General features: G+C 33.7%; 3 protein-coding genes across 7 annotated transcripts in view; 1 reads left to right on the top strand and 2 right to left on the bottom strand.

Moving 5' to 3' along the window:
- Positions 1–331: 331 nt before the first annotated feature.
- On the bottom strand, positions 332–5,539 carry LOC111794076 (actin-related protein 2/3 complex subunit 1A-like). The gene is made up of 15 exons (XM_023676205.1): positions 5,236–5,539; positions 4,523–4,608; positions 4,257–4,333; positions 3,964–4,058; positions 3,798–3,867; positions 3,457–3,526; positions 3,211–3,284; positions 3,078–3,120; positions 2,747–2,828; positions 2,129–2,217; positions 1,925–2,010; positions 1,761–1,821; positions 1,116–1,222; positions 842–900; positions 332–671 (listed from the first exon to the last, which is right to left on the bottom strand). The coding sequence occupies exons 1-15, from the start codon at positions 5,303–5,305 to the stop codon at positions 607–609; spliced, it is 1,134 nt and encodes a 377-aa protein (XP_023531973.1). The 5' UTR covers positions 5,306–5,539; the 3' UTR covers positions 332–606.
- A 508-nt stretch (positions 5,540–6,047) lies between these two features.
- LOC111793953 (probable sugar phosphate/phosphate translocator At1g06470) lies at positions 6,048–14,081 on the top strand. Of its 4 annotated transcripts, none has more exons than XM_023676041.1 (13): positions 6,048–6,220; positions 7,313–7,792; positions 7,887–8,056; positions 8,542–8,627; positions 8,738–8,787; positions 9,479–9,546; positions 10,167–10,267; positions 10,439–10,451; positions 10,845–11,029; positions 11,245–11,331; positions 12,228–12,322; positions 12,726–12,880; positions 13,671–14,081. In XM_023676041.1, exons 2-12 carry the CDS (start codon positions 7,527–7,529, stop codon positions 12,841–12,843), a joined length of 1,239 nt encoding a protein of 412 aa, XP_023531809.1. In that variant the 5' UTR covers positions 6,048–6,220; positions 7,313–7,526; the 3' UTR covers positions 12,844–12,880; positions 13,671–14,081. The 4 variants fall into 4 exon arrangements, with proteins under 4 accessions (XP_023531809.1, XP_023531807.1, XP_023531806.1 ...); XM_023676039.1 differs by having other exon boundaries at positions 7,228–7,792; XM_023676038.1 differs by having other exon boundaries at positions 7,219–7,792.
- Positions 14,082–14,621: 540 nt separating this feature from the next.
- Positions 14,622–22,966, bottom strand: part of LOC111793904 — a 9,286-nt gene continuing 941 nt past the window's right edge. For both annotated transcript variants that reach the window (XM_023675973.1, XM_023675974.1), the window contains exons 3-17: positions 22,815–22,887; positions 22,602–22,724; positions 22,141–22,310; positions 21,651–21,800; positions 20,310–20,453; positions 20,092–20,152; positions 18,957–19,267; positions 16,982–17,113; positions 16,362–16,481; positions 16,145–16,231; positions 15,943–16,065; positions 15,616–15,736; positions 15,308–15,430; positions 15,076–15,210; positions 14,622–14,875 (exon numbers count right to left, since the gene is read on the bottom strand). In XM_023675973.1, the coding sequence (XP_023531741.1) occupies positions 14,736–14,875; positions 15,076–15,210; positions 15,308–15,430; positions 15,616–15,736; positions 15,943–16,065; positions 16,145–16,231; positions 16,362–16,481; positions 16,982–17,113; positions 18,957–19,267; positions 20,092–20,152; positions 20,310–20,453; positions 21,651–21,800; positions 22,141–22,310; positions 22,602–22,724; positions 22,815–22,887 (2,013 nt within the window). In that variant the 3' untranslated portion in view covers positions 14,622–14,735. The remainder of the gene's footprint in view (positions 14,876–15,075; positions 15,211–15,307; positions 15,431–15,615; positions 15,737–15,942; positions 16,066–16,144; positions 16,232–16,361; positions 16,482–16,981; positions 17,114–18,956; positions 19,268–20,091; positions 20,153–20,309; positions 20,454–21,650; positions 21,801–22,140; positions 22,311–22,601; positions 22,725–22,814; positions 22,888–22,966) is intronic.

The raw sequence follows: 22,966 nt of genomic DNA, 5'->3' as shown, positions 1-22,966 counted from the left end.
AAATGTATGTTTTTTTTTTTTTTTTTAAACAATATTTTAGCTGAATAATATGAAGATATTCTTGAAAGATTAAAAAAAGAAAAAGAAAAAAAAAATATATATTTCATTTATATTTTTGGTAAAATAAATATTTTCTCCCTACCAAAATTTTGTAAACAAGCGCAGTTACAACTTACAAGTTATAATCTTGTCTTTCTTCATTTGGTACCCACAATTTGAACAATAACAAGTACTACAACTCTTTGCAGTATAGTCTGTGTTCATGCCGAGTTTAATTTTGATATTTTCATATCAAACACAAACGGCACAGAATATGAAACGACACGAAGTATTTCGAGAGACAGAACATTATAGAAGATGTAAAACCAATAGTCTGAACATAAATTGAGACCTAAATGAGAGGGATTGAACTCCAATGATGTGTATGAAATCTCTAAGAGCAAAATTTTAGCTGAAAATGCATACATACACAAAATCAAACTCGCTTGTCTGCTACAAGAAGAAAAAGCAATCAGTTCCTCACAGCTGCTATGATATACAAGGCATGTTGACTCTGCCGAGAGCAAGATTCTTTACATGGTAGTGAGAAAGTTACTGAATCAAGGTTCACAAGTATTGAGATAGATCAGCCTGGCCCTCCAAGTCCCAAATAGCAACTTTTCCATCCAAGCCTGTAAGGTCAGGGCAAATAGCTTCCATTAAAACCAGCCTTCTCGTAAGTTTCGATCATTTTCGAGACATGAAAATGAAGGCTTCAGAACTTAAGGACACACAACAGATCTTGTTCATAAATAAAAATGAAGGACTAAGATTTGTTCAATATCTCTTCCTTTTAACAAACCTGAAGTGCTGAATCTCTTTATAGTGGAAACCCTTCGCTCTCTAAGAGGCACAATACAACTACAGTTCAAAAACAAATCATTACGTCATGCACATTTAACAATGTGAAGGCCACCCCATGTCCATACCCACTTTTTGCTAATTCGCTCAGATTACAAATGGCTCTCTGGATAAGCAAATAATTAAGTGGATATGGGGCATCCTCCCGGAAATCAAAGTAATTCACAAAATCAACCAAGTAGAAGCTACAGAAAATATATTCAATAACTACATACTTTATGCAATTCTCGTGGACAATTCCGCGCAATCTTGAAGATTCAACTGATTCATTGTCAACACCTTGCCTCGGTTGACCATATAACTTCCCAAATGCTTCTGAAAACTGATTGAGAAAAAAAGGCGTTTCACAAATTCAGCTTGCTAGTTAAACCAAGTGGCAAAGTCTATTAGTTGATAAACAAGATGTGGAAAATAGCCATGAAAGTTAAACCAACTGGCAAAGGGCACTAGCCTTTGTATTGATCTTTATTTAAATAATCTTTTTTTTCTTTTCAAATATTTATTATTTTTGTTTGTTTTTCTAGACACTTTTTTCTAAATCATTGTTTTCATTTGATACTCTATTTTCAAATTTTCAAATTTATGTATATTATTAAAAATGACAGGGAAACCAATATTCAAAGTCAAGCTAAGTCCATATACTTGCAGCCCGTCAAGCCCAGTATGGAGTACTGGGACCTGAGAATTCAGACAGGGTGGAACAACTGAACAGGCAACGACCCATTTAGATCAGGCCATCTGCAGACCTAACTAAAAAGATGTATAAAATTACTAAGCATTCAGCCAGTAGACAATGCATTCTGTTTCCAGCTTAAGTTGTAAAATAATTGTTAACCGACAAAGTTAAATGGATGCAATACCTGGGATCCATATTTTGAAGCTGAAGCTGTTTTCCTTTCACCAAGAAATCTTATAAAGCTCCTAGTTGTGGTGAGGGGAAGGAAAGCAGATAAATCACTTTACATATTCCTTAAAATATTATAATATCTTAAAGATAACACAATCTATTTAAAGCTTAGCTCACCAGATCCCTCTTTCATCAGCAGCAAAAACCATAGGATTGCAATCGAATCCTACACCTATAACCATTCTCTCACTAACAAATAGTATCTGAAAGAGTGTTATATTGATCCAAAAAACCTTCAAGATTAGAAAGCGAAATAGTACATTGTATTTAAATAATTATAAGAAATACTCAAAGAGTAAAGAAAAATGGATGCTGACCCACATCACGAAGAGGCAAATCTCGAAGTGCAACATTCTGGGCTAGAGGGGAAGGACCAATTTCATCAACAAAGTAAATCATCGAATTGTGACCTTCAGCATTTAAATTNAAAAAAAAAAAAAAAAAAAAAAAAAAAAAAAAAAAAAAAAAAAAAAAAAAAAAAAAAAAAAAAAAAAAAAAAAAAAAAAAAAAAAGAAACTTCAGTAGCGTACAAATAAACCACCATCTAAACAAGAGCATAAAAAATGAGACTCTAGTTGAATCCTATAAATTGTTTTCAACGCCCCAAACAAAAGGTAACTAAAATAATGGGGGAAATTTCATAGTTACAATTGTTATGTACAAGTTATAGGAAGCTAACCAATGAATTTTTTTTTTTTTTTTTTACAAGAGACGATTTCATTGATGATTGAAATTTACAAAATGGATGTATTATCCATGATGTTTATGGAAAAAAACTTACCCAATTTATAAGGAAGGCAGTATGACTATAAGAAGCAAATGTATTAGACAATTCAAACTTGTCTCTGTAAATTCAAACTTGTTGCTATTCCATATGCTGTAGTTGTAACTTATAAAGTTGTCTCTGTAAATAATTTGCAGAGAGGAGGTACTTCTAACCTGCATAAGCTAAGGTTTTGCCACTTGGTGACCACTTCACGCCAAATGCCCAAGAGAATGAGAGATCGAGCTGAACAATTAACTAATTCACCAAAAGAAATTGCTCATAAATAATAGGAACTACTTTGCTCGTCAAAGTAGAGAGCAACTGTGGACAAAAATACTGAACCATGTCTTTTCCAAAGGGAGAAATTCAAATCATTTAAATTTGAATCAAAAGATGACAATCCAAAAACACTTTTAGTTATTTTATAAAAAAAAATTTAAGCATTCTACTCTTCCAAGCACAAGAAATTTTGTTCACTGCAAATTAAAAGTCTGAATATTAAACCTCTCCGAATTTTGAATCTGAAAATGCGCCGGCTTTTGAATCCCTGTGAAATTTCAATCAAGCATCAGTAACTTCTAAATCAATCCTATAATATTTCATGAGAAGACTGCAGTCTAAACTACTCTCTACATACTTTGTGTCAACACCTTTAATGAAGGTGGAAAATATTCGACATTTTCCATCCGTTGAGGTTGTTGCAAGAAGAAGCTGTGAATAAAATATAAGGGAAAATTCATAACCGAAAAACACAGCCATAATTTTGCTCAGAAAAACAAAGTGACAAGCAAGCACTAAGATATAACTGGAAATCTTCTAAAAAGATCAAAAAATTTGTCCATATAAATTCATATGAAACGGTGGAAAGAAGGGTAAAACAAACATTATTGGGATGCCAAGCGACATTTGTCACAGAAGAATCATGCCTTTTCCTGAGAAGTTTACTGACCCACCTGTGGAAGGTAAACCATGATCATGTTAAATATGGAAAACTAATGCGTAAGCATACTAGGTGAAGCAATGATAAAGAGTTGTTTCATTTCTGATAAGAATTAATTATGATTCAAAAATAAACTAAAGCATTGATTACAAAGCCAAAGAAACAAAAAGATTACAGATAAGAAATATTAGCAATAAATTCATCATCTAGCAGAGTTTCCATCTTCGTGTAAAATAAAGGCAATAGACACGATGACTTGAACAAAAAGTGAGAAAGAGCCATACCAATTGTTCTCTTGTTCATAGTAGCATATGCAAACAGTTTTTGCCCCACTTCCAACAGCAAACTTGTTTTCTAGGGGTAAGATGGATAATGCAAAACGTAGAAATTTAAGGATGATGTGGATAACATAAGTGATGAGCAAGAGCAGGGTAGGACATTTTGCACTACCTTTTGGACTCCACTGAACACAAAGTGCAGCACGGTTTAGTCTAAGAATGACAAGAGTTGGTACCCATTCTGATCCTTCAAGGTTCCAAACATATCTAGAAAGAAAAGAGATTGGTAGGCCAATGTGGAACATATAAATAAATAAAATTCCCAAAATATTATCTGAGAGAGGCCAGAAGAGGCTGGGGGAAGGAAGGGGTGATAACTGGAGTGAAAAAAAGTGAAAAGATAAGAAACCAGTGAACGTACAAATAACTGGACCAAAAAAAACAAGAATATGAGATAACACTTACGAATTTCGATCATGTGATGCAGTCACAATTCTGTTTGACTTCACACTCCAGTCTATCCCAGAGATAATTTGATCGTGCTGACACAGACAAAGTAGATAAATTAATAGACATTAACAACATGCCTTCATTAGAAAGATTTCACTTAACCTAACTCAAAAGATTGGAATGAAAACAAAAAACATCGATCATGAATAGATAAATGCAGTGACCTTAGGTTTCATATTTTCTCATAAATTATAAATGGAAACAGTAAAGTTAAAAGATACCTTTTGAAGAACATGTATTCTCTCCCAGTTGTCTTGTACTGATTTATAAATGTGAACTTCATTGTTGTTGGGACAAAATGCAACCACTATAAAACATATCAAGAACATTAGCATAAGCACAGTCAGATGATGAATCTAAACAACAATTGAATAAAATCGTCCTTTTGATTATTAGACAATGGAGAGCATTGAAGTAACAAAGTAACAAACGAATGTCCCCCGGGTGACCTGAAAAACTTAGCAGCCGATTCGATAACAGCCCATTTCTCCATGAATTTTAGCATGTATCCTACCCCATAAGACATATTGGTTATTCCCAGAATGATCAGATCAGTAAACAGATCTCGTGAAGCTAGTCAACAGCATAATTAGCATGTATCCTACCCCATAAGACGTATGGGTTATCGTATTTTCAACAGGGTGGAGGTTGAGCCCAAGTAACCTATCCTGGCGTTCTTCCCATCATTCATCAATAAAGCAAACTAAATCTAGATCGCTCAGCTGAATTGATATCATTGCCCTCTCTTTGATAGCTCAGGAAACATAGATACGCGATCTCAATATATAAAATCCACGTCTAAGTATTTTGGTTCAACTTTTTCCTGAACTGAGGACAAACAAATTACAGAAACTCGACATTTCCATTCCATTTCACCCTCAGAAAACAGAACGATTAAATAAAGAAAGCGAGCAAAAAGAGAAAGGTTAATTACTAGAGTGATCAGGACTCCAAGCATGGCAAGTGATGCACTGAGCGAACCCGTGAACTGCAATTGCTGTCATTGTTTTCCCAGCTCCAGTAGAGAATATTGGAAATTCTCAGGAATCAACGACGGCTCGAAATTCCAGCTTCTCGGTGAATTTGATTTGCGATTGGTAGGGACTTTTAAGATAAAAGTCTTAGAAGTGATTGAGAAATACAGGCGCGCGCGAGGGAGATCTCAGAAATACGAATGCGATCCAAAAAGGAAAGCGACCATGGCGAAAACCAGCAGCCGTGTATGTTAAGAAAGATTCTCTGTGCGCCAACGTAAATTTGTGAAATTAAATTCCACCTGTCCTTACGAAAATATCATTTTTTTTTTTATAAAAAAAAATGGAAAATTGAAATTATTGCTAATATTTTTAAATATATAAAAATAAAATTCAGATATAATTTTGTTGTTGATTTCAAAATTCAAGGTGAAATAATTAGGAAAATAAAATAAAATTATGGTCTCATCTAAATAACAAATTTTTATAATAAATTTTTACATTTTTAAAATTGGATTTAAATTCTAATTATAGATTTTTAATTATTTTCTTAATTTTTCTAATTATAGATTTTTAATTATCTTGGAATTTAATTAATGGCCAGCAGCAGTGGCCCGCGCCGGCGCTAAGGTCCGGTCCATTGTTCTCTAACCTTTGCCGCTGGGCCTGCACCCAAGTAACCACCACACGGCCTCAACCGTACGGGCGCGCATTTCAATTGGAATAATAAATAAGAGAATTAAGTAAAGTATATTGAATTCGTTTACAATTCACCACCCTCATCTAACATTAGAAAACAGACGTTCTGATTCCAACACCTGCAAACGCCATTTGCAAGACATCTAGATTCAGATCTCTTCTCTTTCGTTTTCCTCTTCCCGGTTCCTGCATTTCATCTGCGTATTCCTGCTAATTTCTTCTACTACTTCCTCGGATTCTTCTCAGGTCAGTTGTTTCGATACGTCTCACATTTCGAGTATTGCAGAATCCCGTCATACTACATATCTTCTTACGATGCTTTGTCTATTTATATGATTTGAATTATTTGATTGATTCTTTAGGCTTTTCTGTTCCTTTGATTCAACTTGAGCTTTTGTCTTCCTCGTTCTGGTTTGTGCTCATCCTTATCGTTGGTTCATCTTGTTGATTCTGTTCGTTCTGTTAATTAGTTGCGTGTTTATTTGATCATTTTGAAGTAGCAAGTTTCAATGATAGTTATAGAACTATGCTCTCTCGTTTTCCTCCATGTTGCACATGTTGCTGTTGGTGGCGCGCAGTATTCACGCGCCTCATTTAGAATAGCTCTTTAACGACGTCACTTGTCGTGTCACCTGCTGATGCCAAAATCCTAATATTTAAGTGTAACTACATTAGCTACCTTAGTTTAGCTTATGCTGCTTCTCGTAAGAATTATTGGAGGCTGGAAGAAAGTTGTAGAGACTTGTACCTGTGTTATTATTCCTTGCTGGCTGTAACGCGTAATAATTTTTAGCAGAAAAGTTCATAAATTATGAATGTGTTTTGTTTTTTTCTTTCTATTTTCCTAACTTTTATGATTGGGAAGTTCCACGAAAATTGGGTACTATGTATTTAAAAAATTCGGTTGGGATAAGAGACAATTGTATTAAAAAATAACAAGGTTATAGTAGAGAGACGGCAAGGCATTGCAAGGAGATCAAGGAGAGGTTCTTTAATTGATCTGAATAATAACCGGGTTGGGGGTGTATAATTACAAATCACTGAACGAAGGCCCGTCTTGGCAATATCATATGAAAAGAAAACTGCACGTTTTTATGACTTTCCAAGTTTTGTCCCGATTCAGCTTTATTTTCAATTCCAGTGCTAATTGAATTTCACACGAAATGTTCCACTTGCTATGATTTGTGATGAATGAAGTTCCTGCTCTCTGTTTACTCATTTTCATCCGTCAATGATTGTGTTAGAGAACATAGGTGGTTCTAAATTGGTAAAGGAGATGACGGCAAATACTTTGGATACAGAAAAGCTTAAACACATGGGTTGATTCAATTGAGACAGGTAGTCAAGAAGTAGGTGGGTTGTCATAGAGGGCCATTTTCCTCACGGTGGTATGACGAAAAGGGTACTGTCCCAGTGAATACCCCATTGATTTATGCAGATTCAAGTGTGCAGCATACTGGTCTCAAATTGCCTTCACTTCAACTGGGTCAACTTGTATAAACTGTCATTTTGAGAGGAGATAAACTGATATATAAAGTGTCAGCAGACAAATATGCAATCTATAGGCGGGGAGACTGAGGCCCACTTTCCTGTTCACATTGAGGGAAATGAAAGTGAGAAATATGAACCTTTTAGTATTGAGAACGAACCTGGGGGGAATATTAATGGCGATGACTGTGAATCCTTTCACAATGATATTCACAGTGATAAATATAATTCTCCGCGGCTAGATGCAAAGAATCCTCTATCCAATTCCCATGTGCTCAAGACATTATTCTATGTTCTTGTCTGGTATACTTTTAGCCTTCTTTTGACTTTGTAAGTTCCTTATTCAAATAATCAATAATTAAAGTTGTAATCTAATATTTATTTAGAATGCTCAATTAAACTGGATTTCTCCTGGTTTGTGCAGATATAATAAATCTTTATTAGGAGATCATTTGGGCAGGTTCCCGGCTCCATTGCTCATGAATACTGTTCATTTTACAATGCAAGCTGTTATATCCAATTTGATTACATGGATTTGGTCTAGTCGATTCCATCCTTCTGTTACTATGACATGGAGGGATTACTTCATGAAAGGTAATCTTGAGACTAATGGCCTGTATTTAACCTTTTCATGATGCTGGTATAGGCACTTCAATTGATATTTTCACACTAATGTATAATGATAAGGTTGCTTTTCTTATACATACATTGCGTTATGAAGTAAAGAACGATGGATAAGTTCTCTATGATTTACGTATAAGAATAGCATCTTCTTCATTGATGAATTGTGAAGCCAGTTACGTTTTAATTTCTCTCGAAAAAGCTTCCTCCAAAAAAATACAAATTACAAAATACAAANTTTTTTTTTTTTTTTTTTTTTTTTTTTTTTTTTTTTTTTTTTTTTTTTTTTTTTTTTTTTTTTTTTTTTTGTCATTATTCTGAAATTTCATGGATGGTGTTTACCTTTATTCATTAGAGTTTATTTACATTTGTTGAGCCCGTAGGATGTCAACTTTTCTATCATTTGTAAATTAACTTTTCTATCAACTAATGCCACAGATGGACTTTGCCTTTCACAGTTGTCCCAACGGCTCTTGGAACAGCCTTGGATGTTAATCTAAGCAATGCATCCCTTGTCTCGATATCAGTCACATTTGCTACCATGGTTGGATAACTTTTCTTCATGCTTATTTATTGAGTCAAGAACTGTCTATGTTGTAAATACAGTCTGCTTTATGCTTCATAATACTGATTCTCTCTCTTTTTGATTGACAGTGTAAATCCGGTTCTCCTATATTTCTACTCCTGTTTGCTTTTGCTTTCAGGTGAGTTCTACGACTAAATTGTATAACGTAGTTTCTTTTGCATGCCTTTACGTAGATAACTATATCTAGTTGCATCCAATCTTCTCGTACCTCATACATTTTGGAAGTATTGTGCTTTTCTGACGCTGTATGACATTTGAGCATAATTTTTAACAACTGCATATGATTTCAACGACGTTCCTACCTTCCTGGGGATTCTTTGGCTGTGTGTATTGAATATGAGTTATCGCTGAATATTGAGAATGAAATTTATTGATTATTTAGTCTCGAGTGATATTCTTATGATTCTTTTACAAAAAAAAAAATATATATATATATATATATATTCTTTAATAAGAAATGAAGAAAAATATATATTAAAAAAAAAAGGAGAACAACCTTAAGGCGTTTAGAATCAGGATCTAGGAGGAATCAAACAAAAGGCCTACAATCAAATATGAGAAGAGAGATTTCTCTTATGGTTGATTATTTTTATGATTGCCGTGATAATTTTTTTTTTTTTTTTTCCTTTTTTGTGATTTAATTAATTGAGTATGACACGAAGAAAATTATCGTATTTGGCCCCAAGTAATAGGCTTTCAATATAATGCTTGGAGATTGCTTATTGATATCAAATGTTAAAATTTAAAATATTCCGTCGTCTCATTTTCTCTCTTGATGATTTATTCATTTAGCATGAATTTCTTGTCAGGTTGGAAACTCCTAGCTTTAGACTTTCTGGCATCATCTTGATTATATCTGTTGGAATTTTATTAACAGGTATCCAGTATTTCTTTTACTCCTAGATAATAATCGTGAATTTTAGAATTTCAATTGTGTAATTCTTGATTATATAAATGGCCATCGATGGTCAAACCAATTGAACCGAGTTGGTCAGCTGGTTCCAAGCAAGTTCCAACTTGCACCCATATCACCACCCTTACTTAGGAAGGACTGGGCTTTTTTGTTTGTTTTATTTTTTTATAGTACGAGTATTTGGGCCAATTATGATTGTCTCCCTCCTTAGCTACTCATGGGATAAACTGCAGTGCCTTACAACATACGGTTGCAGGATTCCATAGGATTTGAGTCCTTGCTCCCAAAGTCTCCCAAATGCATCCCAACCCTTTTTACCACTAGCCATCCATGGTGGTTAGGACTAGTGTTTTAGAACTAAAGTGGGTTTACCTAAGGCACATATTCGAGGAAGATTGGAGTTAGAAGTGAAATAATTAGGAGCAAGTGAATTGTTTCTATTGGCTCTATTTTTTTCATTTATTATTATTATTATTATTTGTCCTAGCATCTTTTAAGCATTCATTACTCATTAAATCTCTATATTAAGTTTAATATGTATTTATGCCCTGTCATTCTTCCTTATCTGGTTATGTCTATGGCAGTTGCAAAGGAGACAGAATTTGAATTCTGGGGTTTCATTTTTGTTATGGTTGCTTCTGTTATGTCTGGCTTCAGGTGGTCCATGACGCAAATTCTTCTTCAGGTATGAATTTCCTTTTTTGCATTCCTTTTTCCACGTATGATACTGTTTTATGCTATCAGAAATTTTTTCTTACGTGCAACTATTTGAATTGATTCTTGCTTTTTTATTGTTGGCTTGGATCTTGACACTTCCCCCCTGTATGATGCATTTATTGCCCAACTGGATATGAAGCGAGAAGCATATGGTAAGTGTTTTTATGTGCCGCTTAGATTTTAGTTCTTGGATTTCTTTTGGTTCTGTATCCGTGGACATTTCTGCAAGGTTTCATGGACAAAATAATCAATTTGTTCTTGGAATCTTGAGTTTTATCCCCAAACTTTCAGCCTTTGTAGATAATATGTTTCATGTTGTTCCCTATTAAAAAAATATGTTTTATTTTGTTTCATCGAATGAAATAGTTGACACATCAGGATCGATGAATTACTATGAGTCAATCCATTTTCTTTCTACTAGTTCATTTTATTTTGACGTTGGGTTCTTTTGGAAATTCTTAGATGTTTCGTTTAGATTTCAATTTTATTCGTACCAAAGTGGTGCTGTTAAATATTGTCTAACAACATGGTTCCATTCATATCAGGGTTGAAAAATCCTTTTACCCTGATGAGCTACGTGACACCAGTGATGGCCATTGTGACTTTGATGCTATCCCTTGGTTTAGATCCGTGGGAAGAATTTACCAGTAATGGATATTTCAATAGTATCTGGCATGTTACTCGGAGTTTCTTGCTGATGCTTTTTGGTGGAGCACTTGCCTTCTGTATGGTAGTAACCTATTCGAATATTTCCTTCACTGTACAATAAGCACAGTTTTGCTGGAAGAGGATTGATTTCTATAAACTGCACAGTAGATGTAGTCTATAGGGCATTTATTTTCTGGGATCTTTATAAAGTGCTGTCTCGAGTTTTGTCCCAACTATTTGGTGCTCAAATCTTTTGTTAGCTTCTCTATTTGAACAATTATACTATCCTTTTGGCAGGTATTAACAGAATATATCCTTGTCTCTGTTACTAGTGCTGTCACGGTTACAGTTGCTGGTGTTGTAAAGGAGGCTGTAACTATATTGGTATGAGATCTTTTGACTGTTTTCATTATGCTCCCTAATCAAGATGTAGGGCCCTTCAATTTTGTTTCATAGTGGTCTAGTATCTCATCTCAAAGTAGTAATTTGTAACTATTTCTCTTGAAGCATTTCTTTTGAGTTGTCTTGACTTATCATAAGTTGTTTTGGGCTTGCTCATTTAGAGTTTTGTAGTGCGCTAACTGTCTAATGGAAGAAAAATTGAGATAGTGTGCTATATATATAGCATAACATAGTAAATCATTTCATTTTCAATCTCAAATCTGAATTTGGCACTGCCTTACTTGAGGATAAATCTGCCGATTTCTGCATGCATCTTTGCTCACTAGAATCACTTAAGTATGCTTGAAAGGTAGGCTGGCCTTCCTTTTTTCGTTCTATTTGTATTGCTGGCTCTGAGATGCTCGTTTCATTGCAATAGCAGTAATTTTAATTAAGTTGACTCTAGGTTCTGGTTTCACCAGCATCCCACTACAAGGAAATGAACTTGTCAAGTTACTGTCTTTCCTTCTGTGCTACGGCAACAACATTCAAAATGTTTTAGAAGGGTGACATTGAGGTGGGAAGACATCTCGTCTTCCCTTTCACATTTGGTTTTTTTCCCCTTTTAATGAAAGCATTTCTTCTGCAAAAAAAAAAATATATATATATATACACATATATAAAGAAGGGGGAAAAGAAGTTTTGAAGTGCGAAGTACTGAGATTCAAATTTTCAACTACAAGAGTACTGTTCAATCCTTCATCTCAGGGGGACTATTAATCCCTGGCATCTTCTAATTTAATATTGCGTCTTATTGCATTTTCAGGTTCTAGTATTTTACTTCCACGATAAATTTACCTGTCTAACTTCTAATTTAACATTGCATTTTGCATTTTCAGGTTGCAGTATTTTACTTCCATGATAAATTTACCTGGCTCAAAGGAATTGGTCTCATCATAATAATGATTGGTGTCAGCTTGTTCAATTGGTACAAGTAAGTTGTCATTTTTATAAACATGACATCTCTTGAAAATCTACTCATTCTAAGATTAAATATTAGTGCTTGTCTGCTTGATTAGCATGCCTGATAGTTAGTCTAATATTTTTGTTAATAATCATCCTTCAAGTATGATATGATTGTTTACTATTGAATTTTCTGGATGTAAAGATGTGGAATGTAATCAACTAGTATTTTAGAATAAATATTGTTTAAAATTGAATAGTTACAATATCATAAACCACACAATTAGAAAGGGAATATATTACTTGGAATTAGAGACTTGGAGGATTGGGACACAGAATAGCAGTAGTTTATAAATTTGCATCTAACCAAGTAAAATATTTGGTTATGGGCGCTTCTTGTGCTAATTCATGTTTTATTTCCAATTACTCATTAGATACCAAAAGCTACAGAAGAAATCTAGTGAAGATAACGTGGTAAGCTCACAGTCAACAAATGTTGATGCCAAATATGTAATTCTTGAGGAGATGGATGAGGAAGATGGCCACCATTGATTGCCAAATTACATCGTCTGAATCTTAGCAAATTCAAGTATGCTTTCTTAACTTGTTTTTGCCAATTGTTCCTCTTATGAGTTAGTTGATTTATGCTTGGTTTCAGCTGAAAATATATCTTTACTTAACCCCATATTGAAAATGTCTTTATTTACATAAGATGTGAAAAAAGGACATTGTTTTCCAAATTCTTTTCCAGCTCTTAATTCCCCTAAAATGTAGGAAACAATTAATCTAACTGTATTGTTTTTGCTAGATTTCTACGATTTGTCCCGCTTTAGGAGTGAATGGCAGCGTGGGGATGCCCTCTGTGTAAATACACAAGTCTTAGCCAGTAACATTTTACATGTTGAACCTTTTAACTCCAAAATTTTGGAGGATTAGGGAGAACGTTAGAGTCTTAATTTCTCTATATATGAAGGGGCTCCACTCCTGTTTAGTATGGTTCGAGTCTTCTCCATTATTGTTACTTGGTAAAGAGGACTTTCATCAGAGGCCTTAATGACCCGATAACCGATTTAATCACTTTTATCCTGTTCTATTTGAAATTTGTGCGCCAATTTGGCTCATACAAAACAATAAGGGGGATTGTTGATTGAAAATAGTGCGGCTCGTGGTTGTCCTTTGGACCCAAAGCCTGTTACTTTTGTCATGAGATTTGCTTAAATTTTGATGATGCCGGCGGTTGGAAGTTACATGATGAATTATCATTCTAATTTCTGAGAATAAATTTGGTTACATATCGTTCATTATTATTATTATTATCATCCATGACATATCGAATAGTTTCTTAGTTATACTGATCTGGTTGGTTGATGTTCCTACAGGGTGCGATAATTTTGAACAGATTTACTTGAAGTTTCATATTAATTGCTATTAAAGGAATTTCTGTACGGGCTCTAGTCGCTGACCATGTTCAAATCCCATGCCAGTATTCTTGTTGCCCTAGTCGTTGGTTTTAGCTTCGAAAAGTTATAAGCAATTTTGTTGTGAATGCTACCCAAATTTGTCGCTCCTATTGTTTATGGGGTTTCAAAGGATTATTGTCTTTTGACCGGATGTTCTACTCAAGCTTTGTACTCTTAAGTATCAATATTATTCTACTTTCTTTGGTTCATGGTTTGTATCTCAAAGTTGATGGCAACTCAAAACCTATTATTTCTTTTATTTGTTCTCCCATTTTAAAGATTTGAAAGGTACAGAACTACAGGGCATCTTTTGCCATTGATGTGGATAAATGTTCTATATTTTGTTCCTTCTCAAGAGAAACTTGACTAACTCTAGTAGATAGCTTGGACATGAAGCAGGTTTTTCTTGGAAATTTAAAACTATCAGCTGTATTCCTAAGTTGTTGAAGTCAAGTCAATATCATATCTGTATTCCTAATTAAAAGTAAATCCTTTTTTCATATTTGTTTGTTTTTCATTTCGAAATTTTATTTTAGTCATCTAATTTCGCACGTTATACGAAAAAAAAAAGTTTAGTTAAATCGCAAATTTAGTTCTATTGTGTTAACGCTATGTTTCAGATTATGGCTTCACTCTACAGATTTTGTTTTAAAAAAAACCCTTAACAGTACATTAAAAAAAAGAAAAGGGAAAAGAAAAAAAAAAAAAAAGCAAAGGATGTTAATACTTCATGAATTTGACCCAAAAAAACATTACTTACAAACTAAATTTAAATATTTCAAATAAATCTTAAAAAACATATGAACTAAATTTAAAAATGGGATAAAGATAAAGAAACTAAATTGAAATTTTAATTAATTAATAAACTAGTAACATCAAAACCCACCTAATAAATGGATTGAATAAAAATAATATTAATACACATTACACAGCCCCCAATAAGAAAGAAAAAAGGGGTAAAGACAGAGCACAAGTCCTAATCGACTACATTACTTTCTCCAGTGTCTTCCTAACGAGGGAATTGTCACCAATTTCTGACAAGCACGAATAGATTAATTTACTGACCGACTTTAAAGTCTTGTGATTCGAGACCTTATTGCTTTCAGCTTCAACATTTTCATTTCCTGTCCAAAAAAAAAACATTTAAAACTTCTTCAGATCAAGAAGACCGGCTGCATACATACGAACACAGTGACTAAAGTGACTAAATTTTCAAAGACAGAACAAAAAACCAAAATAGTTATCAAACAGGGAATTAATTGCTGGAGTCAATCTGTGTTTAATAAGTTTCTTGAGAAATAGCTTAAGATGTTGGGAGTGATACCTTGGGAGACTTTAGAACAAGAGAGCAGCGTAGCACAGAAACTAATGTAGTCTGCAATAGGAATGTGTCCAACTTTATAGGCTGAATGAAGAACCTCTATAATTCGAAATACTATTTCTGGATGCAACTCAGGACCTATGAACATCAAGCAAAATGATTGTAAAAAGAAAAACAATTGTTGAAGCAGATACGTGTACCATGATAATGGAAATAACAACAAATGATTACTCACATAGGCAGCAAGAAGCTAAAGACTTCAATAAAAGAGGATCCAAGTAAGAGAAGTAATAAAGACAACAAATTGAGAGCTCCTGACATTCTTTCGGAAGCTTTATAAAAGGCCCGTCGCATTTTCCTGCAAAATGGAAGAGAATGACAAGGGAAAGGATAGAAAAAATAAGTTAAAACAACACACTTAGTCATCGCATTTTGATAGTTATAATTTATTCAGTCCTAATCCTTAAAAATTCTCAATTATGTCCTAATTATAATGTATTTAAGCCACTTTTTCCACCAAAGTGCAAATCAAAAGAGACCTACCTTCAGCAGTATTCGTATTGAAAAATTTTTGCAATAGTAATTGTGTGTTGTCATATTCCCATTTCAGAGGAGAGTCTAAGAAAGAGGATTGTCCCACATGAAGCAAAAGACGCAACACAACCTGCAATATAGATGCAACTTAGAAGCAGATATGAAATTTAAAGTCAGTACAAATGTTTCCTACAGTAACCACACCATGAATTACAGAAGTGCAGAATAAAAACATTTCATTTGTGAAGAGGTCGGGAGGAATCGATAAAGCAACAAGAATCAAGATACAGATGTGCTTTCAAGTAAAACTTGCACTAGCCTGGAATAATAAAATACCTCAGAACAAGAAGAATATTTGTCACCAATAAGGATCAGCAACAGAGGCAACTCCCTAATCCATGCCACCCGATGCTCTACTATTTCAGGAAAACTAGCATCCACGCATGAAAACTCAGTTGTCTGTGATTTGATAAAATAAAATCAAGAGTGAGTTTTGATCAACATTAGTTTCTAAAGGAAAATAATTGAGCACACTTACAGGAATGAGCATTTCTTCAATGACATGCAAACAAGCCAATTTTAATGACGACTCTGGGTGGCAATCTTTGAAGACATGAGTAAACCCCTGTAATTACTTTACTAGATCAAATGGCTTTCAAGCTTTTGTGCTTATTTTTCGGACATTAAAAAAGTTGCAAACAGAATGTAGGATACATAGATAATAGAAAAGAATTAGACTTGTTCAAATATCAAACCTGAAGTAGTCGGAACCTCCAACTATTTTCCACTTGTGCAATAAGTTCAGGAATAAAAGGAAGTAGTGGAAGGATATGCCTCTCTCTGACCACTTTACCAGATTGAGTCCCACCAACAATCTGCAAGTAAACATTCACCCAAGAATTGATCCACCACTCTCCCGAAAGTACCAATCGGAAGAACAAACCTTCACTCAAAAATATCCTAACTACCAAATACATAAACCCAATAGAATTCATGAAGGTGGATACCGTTATGGTTTTTTTAGTACAATAAATTGAGGATTAGGGCCTTAAAACTTTTGACTTCAAGAGCTTACTAATGAACTAAGATCGTGTTGGCAGCAAATACTATCATTGTCGTCAAGTGACCTTATGTGAACCTCATCTCAGTGCACAATATATCTGACATAATGTGATGTGAACTAATCCATCTACATCCATAACAGAAATACCAAAACAACTTTGGGCTGTCATAATTTATACCCTAATAGATACTCGAAACACCTCCCTCCTTCCCCTTCCCGATTTAGATGAAGATGAACCAACAAGTTACGGGAACTATACAACTAAACCAACTTCCACTAAAAATACTTGAAATAAAGTTCGGGAATTATTACCTTTCCAAACATAACACTTTCTATAAATTCTAGAAATCTTTCCAATATCACATTTGGAGGTTTGATACACTTGCTTGAATGCAAAAATATCTCTGTAATGACAATGTTCAGTGTTAGTAATCTGTCGTTATCCTGTCAAACAGAAACAGAATTGAATCACCCAATTTGAAATGGTCAAAGCAGCCGTCTATTACTCTATTAGACAAAATTAAATATAAATTTTCTTTTCTACAACATTTATTATTTAAAAGTGATATTTGTAAATTTAAGGAAACAAAAAGAATACATAAACTAAAAAAAACTAAAGAAACAATTATAATAAATAAACAAATAAAAGTAGAAAGAGGCTTAATGGTTAGAGAGAACTTCTTTATAAAACCCCGTTTACATACACTATTATTAAATGTTTAAAGCCTTTTGTAAATTTTTCGAAGTTAAAAACCTACTTTCTTTCTTAAAAAAATGATAACAAAATGCACAAAAGTATAATTAAAAAGAAAAAGTTATAAGTACTGAATCGAGTCAAAGGTTAGTTTGAATAAAAGGAAAGGCAAGTACACGTTATAATTTGGGATCAAAGATAATAATCTTAGTTTACCTTCTCTGAGCTGTGGTGCAACAGATTAAGGGGAAATACAGAAAGCAATTTCTTTAACAATGCTGATGAAATTTTCCCCTCCAACCGTGTGTCAGACCCTTCACAAGGAGAATGTGATTCCACTTTACCATTTTCACTCCCATAAAGGAAGTACTGAACAGCAAGATGTATGCTTCGAACAACATATAGAATACAGTCATAAATGTGTGCACTAAAAAGATTTACATCATGAACCGCTGGCATAAACTCTTGGAAGCAATTTAATAACACAAGCACCAAATCCTCTAATTTCTCAACAATGACACAAGACCCTGAACAAAAACAACAAAGAAACAGAGATAAAAGTCAGATTTTTAAAGTTCATTGACAAACAGAATTAAAAGGAATGACAACAAGAAGCTAATTTTCTTAATGTGTCACAATCAATGCTCTGTAGTTATTCCTTGGTGAATCCTACCTTTTTTTAAGGAGATACCAAACTTTTATTAAGAAAAATGAAAGAAAAACAAAGCAGGCATGACCAGAAAACCTCACTAGCTCCAACATAAGTTTCATTTATGTAGCATGATGACATACTAAAAAATATTAGTTGGCACAGAAACAAGATTTACTTTCCCCTACACGGGAAGTTGATCATACCTATTCGTTTCTTGTGTTCTCACCCTAATTTTTTTTTATGCATACTTGCATTTTCCATAGGTCAGGAATTATGCTATCTTGATTATTGTTGTCCTCTTCTATTCAGGAAGGATTCTGCTGAGTCAACCACATTACAACCATTTCTAAAGATGGAAACAGAATATGTCCCTTTTCCAATACTTTTAGATGTCCAAATAAGTCAACAAACTAAAAAGCAAAAAGTAACCAAATCTTACAAGTCAAATAGTAAGGATTCTGTTATCTTTTAGCTTCATAGAGGATACTTTATCCTCCTTTTCTGTATCTTAAGGCGTTTAATGATTACTCCTTAGTGTTTTGAGGTTGATTCCCCTGTTTAAGATGGGCCTCCTTGTTTTTTGCTCGTTTATTTTCTTAAGAAGAGTGGGTTTTGTATCAGNAGAATACATAAACTAAAAAAAACTAAAGAAACAATTATAATAAATAAACAAATAAAAGTAGAAAGAGGCTTAATGGTTAGAGAGAACTTCTTTATAAAACCCCGTTTACATACACTATTATTAAATGTTTAAAGCCTTTTGTAAATTTTTCGAAGTTAAAAACCTACTTTCTTTCTTAAAAAAATGATAACAAAATGCACAAAAGTATAATTAAAAAGAAAAAGTTATAAGTACTGAATCGAGTCAAAGGTTAGTTTGAATAAAAGGAAAGGCAAGTACACGTTATAATTTGGGATCAAAGATAATAATCTTAGTTTACCTTCTCTGAGCTGTGGTGCAACAGATTAAGGGGAAATACAGAAAGCAATTTCTTTAACAATGCTGATGAAATTTTCCCCTCCAACCGTGTGTCAGACCCTTCACAAGGAGAATGTGATTCCACTTTACCATTTTCACTCCCATAAAGGAAGTACTGAACAGCAAGATGTATGCTTCGAACAACATATAGAATACAGTCATAAATGTGTGCACTAAAAAGATTTACATCATGAACCGCTGGCATAAACTCTTGGAAGCAATTTAATAACACAAGCACCAAATCCTCTAATTTCTCAACAATGACACAAGACCCTGAACAAAAACAACAAAGAAACAGAGATAAAAGTCAGATTTTTAAAGTTCATTGACAAACAGAATTAAAAGGAATGACAACAAGAAGCTAATTTTCTTAATGTGTCACAATCAATGCTCTGTAGTTATTCCTTGGTGAATCCTACCTTTTTTTAAGGAGATACCAAACTTTTATTAAGAAAAATGAAAGAAAAACAAAGCAGGCATGACCAGAAAACCTCACTAGCTCCAACATAAGTTTCATTTATGTAGCATGATGACATACTAAAAAATATTAGTTGGCACAGAAACAAGATTTACTTTCCCCTACACGGGAAGTTGATCATACCTATTCGTTTCTTGTGTTCTCACCCTAATTTTTTTTTATGCATACTTGCATTTTCCATAGGTCAGGAATTATGCTATCTTGATTATTGTTGTCCTCTTCTATTCAGGAAGGATTCTGCTGAGTCAACCACATTACAACCATTTCTAAAGATGGAAACAGAATATGTCCCTTTTCCAATACTTTTAGATGTCCAAATAAGTCAACAAACTAAAAAGCAAAAAGTAACCAAATCTTACAAGTCAAATAGTAAGGATTCTGTTATCTTTTAGCTTCATAGAGGATACTTTATCCTCCTTTTCTGTATCTTAAGGCGTTTAATGATTACTCCTTAGTGTTTTGAGGTTGATTCCCCTGTTTAAGATGGGCCTCCTTGTTTTTTGCTCGTTTATTTTCTTAAGAAGAGTGGGTTTTGTATCAGAAAGAAACAAAATGGTTATTAATGAGAGAGAATGTAACAGGCACAAATACTCAGCAACTGGACTCTCATTTCACATACCAGCAGATTCTGTAGGCACAAGAGGCTCAAAATCGTGCAGCATCCCTTCGTCTGCCACATTCTAAAAGTAAAATAAATAAATAAAATTGTGAATTAAGGCTCTAGGTCAAAGGCTCAAAATAATCAAGTTACATTACAAAAATCATAAACAAAAATAGGTCTTAAAACAAGAATAACTGAATAAACAAACAAAACGAGATGTTTTCTTTACACATTACATTTTTAGCTGAGCCAATTTCTCTCCTGTTGCATGGCAATAATGATAAGCATTGGACCAACCCAGTAAGAGCATGCTTGAGCTTGCCTTTATCTTGTAGATAAAATTTATTCTTCTGCAGAATTTCAGCATAATTCTGGAGAATCTGAAGATGAAGAAAACAATACACATATTAGAAACCCAAAAAAAAAAAAAAAAAAAAAAAAAAAAAAAACAACAAATAGTGATGATGCCAAAAATGTAAATCGTGGACACAGGATATTCTCTTATTCCTTATTTTAAGGGAGTTTTGTAATAATAATGCCTTTCCTTACCGATAGTAAAATATTGTTCTCTCTTNAAAAAAAAAAAAAAAAAAAAAAAAAAAAAAAAAAAAAAAAAAAAAAAAAAAAAACTAACAACAAATAGTGATGATGCCAAAAATGTAAATCGTGGACACAGGATATTCTCTTATTCCTTATTTTAAGGGAGTTTTGTAATAATAATGCCTTTCCTTACCGATAGTAAAATATTGTTCTCTCTTGCAAGCTTAATCTCCACTCAAGAGTAATGGTGTTTAGATTTTCTTTCAAAAATTTCAAACATGATTCTTGTTTTGGGTGCTCAAAGAAATTTATAGATCAGTTTTGAAAGTAGGAGCTTTCAATGGTTCTCGTCAATGAGCCAAATTTTTTAATCCTACAGGTTTAAGCTTGTGCATGAACTTTTAAAGACTTCAAAAATGATTCTTGTTTTGGTTGCTCAAAGAAACTTATAAATCAGTTCTGGAAGTAAGAGCTTTCGGTGGTTCGTCACTGAGGCAAAATTTTCAATTTTCTAGAGGTTCAAGCTTGTGCAGGAAACTGTGGACTGAGTTCTCAATGCATTATCAAATCCGTTGACTATTCAGGGAAATTTCAAAGTTCTCTAGAAAAATGAATTTAAGGGCTGAATTATGGACGAAATGTTGAAATCTAGCAAACTATTGTCAATAATATGTATTCTCATCATTTCCTAAGGAAGGTGAACAAAAGCTACTATGTTCTAACAAAGGTTGTTTAATCATGAAGAGTAACTCTTCCTTCTGGTCATTGGGAAGAGATTCAAAGGTTGATAATTGGGCTTAAACTGTTTATTTTATGTAGCCGCCTCTTGTGCATCTTTATGCACTTATTTTGTAATTACCTCTAATTTCTATGACCGTAGCCACCACTTATAGTGATCCTTTGCCGACCACTTGGTAAAGTCTACGCTTTTGTATAAATTCAGTTTATAAAGTAAATGTGTTACCTTCCAAAACAAAAACTAAAAAACAGGTAAGAAAATAGTTGATGAACTATATCTAAATATTTACCAAAAGTACCTTATCAGCGTGCAAGAAAAATGAAGAAGGGTAGAACTCCACAACAAGTTCAAAAAATTTGAAAGCCATCATCCGAACATCAATGGATAAGTTAGTCATTGCGTTGAAAATATAACCCATCAGTAAAGAAATGAAGAGTCCTTGGTTTTCCTGGTTTCAAATAACAAAAGAACTACATTAGAACACAACATGAAGTGAATGAAAAGATGTCGAGTCTTGAGAAAGAATAATGAAATTTCAATCTAAGAGAATAAATTTAGAATCTTGGATTGATGACAATAAAGGAAAACTGTTTAGGAAAGATCTACCAAGACCCTAACAAGGCTTCCATGTCTTTCTGCAAATAAGCTTTTCCAAAAATGCCAAACTGGGGGATCCCCCAACCGAACTTGCAGGTGCCAATTGAAAAAAAATGTTCATAACAAGTATTTCTTTCTGACAAGCACATAATAGTTTTGTTAATTTGATTCTCAAAGAACGAAAGAGTTACCTCCTTACAACCAGGGAAGATAACCGACTTGAAAAGCTGATACAGTGTCTCACAAACTACTTTATTCTCATCATCAATGCGTTCGCGCAGTTTCTCAATAACAGCATAACGATGTAACCTTAACTCCGCAGGGTATTTAATGAATAAATCTCTAATGCCCAGCAAAGCACCTATTGACTCATAGAGAAAGGTAGACAATAAGAATAGAGGCAACCTAATAAATAAAGGAATCAAAATAAGGAAGCTAATAGTTAAATATAGTTATTGCCTAGAGCATCAAAATTAAATACTTGAGGCTCCCACTCCACCATCATTGGGGGAAAACTTCTTGTTTCCAGAAAATGCTTCACACCGTAAAATTCATAAGAACTTAAAGTTCCATTACAATATTATGTAGAAGTTATCGGTATATATATCTAATCACGTTCATCTGGATGGGACCCCCATAAATTGAGGTATACCTTTACGAATCTTGTAATTGTAGTGGGATGTTTGCTGGAGAAGCTCCTTCAAAGTCAACCCTTTTTTGTTCACGGCTAAACCTGCCTTCTCTGAAGCAACGCTCTGCTCAGGCAAAATAATAGCTGACATAATGCATAATAAACTCGGGTTACATTACAGCAATATTACACAACCTATGTAGCTTAAAGGTTTTTTCATTCTTTAAAACTTACCTTTCGATTTAATTTCAGTGTTCGTAGCATTCTTTGGTGGTGGCAATTTCCTGCCTATCTTTCGCTTGATTTTCTGTTAAAAAAAAAAATCGCCAATTTAATTAAATCAAACCATGCCTCTGAACTCTAGGTTTTTTCCCCTTCCCCTTCCT

Source organism: Cucurbita pepo, chromosome LG04 (genome assembly GCF_002806865.2).
Source record: "Cucurbita pepo subsp. pepo cultivar mu-cu-16 chromosome LG04, ASM280686v2, whole genome shotgun sequence".
Lineage (NCBI taxonomy): Eukaryota > Viridiplantae > Streptophyta > Magnoliopsida > Cucurbitales > Cucurbitaceae > Cucurbita > Cucurbita pepo.
This window is presented reverse-complemented; position numbering and strand designations above follow the sequence as displayed.

Excerpts from the sequence above, each read along its gene's own strand:
- LOC111794076 (XM_023676205.1), bottom strand. The coding sequence starts at position 5,305 with ATGACAGCAATTGCAGTTCACGGGTTCGCTCAGTGCATCACTTGCCAT. Across the intron at positions 4,334-4,522 it reads GAATACATGTTCTTCAAAAG|CACGATCAAATTATCTCTGG; the intron begins GTATCTTTTAAC and ends TGTCTGTGTCAG. Across the intron at positions 3,527-3,797 it reads TATGAACAAGAGAACAATTG|GTGGGTCAGTAAACTTCTCA; the intron begins GTATGGCTCTTT and ends TACCTTCCACAG.
- LOC111793953 (XM_023676041.1), top strand. The coding sequence starts at position 7,527 with ATGCAATCTATAGGCGGGGAGACTGAGGCCCACTTTCCTGTTCACATT. Across the intron at positions 7,793-7,886 it reads TTTAGCCTTCTTTTGACTTT|ATATAATAAATCTTTATTAG; the intron begins GTAAGTTCCTTA and ends TGGTTTGTGCAG. Across the intron at positions 11,332-12,227 it reads AGGAGGCTGTAACTATATTG|GTTGCAGTATTTTACTTCCA; the intron begins GTATGAGATCTT and ends TTGCATTTTCAG.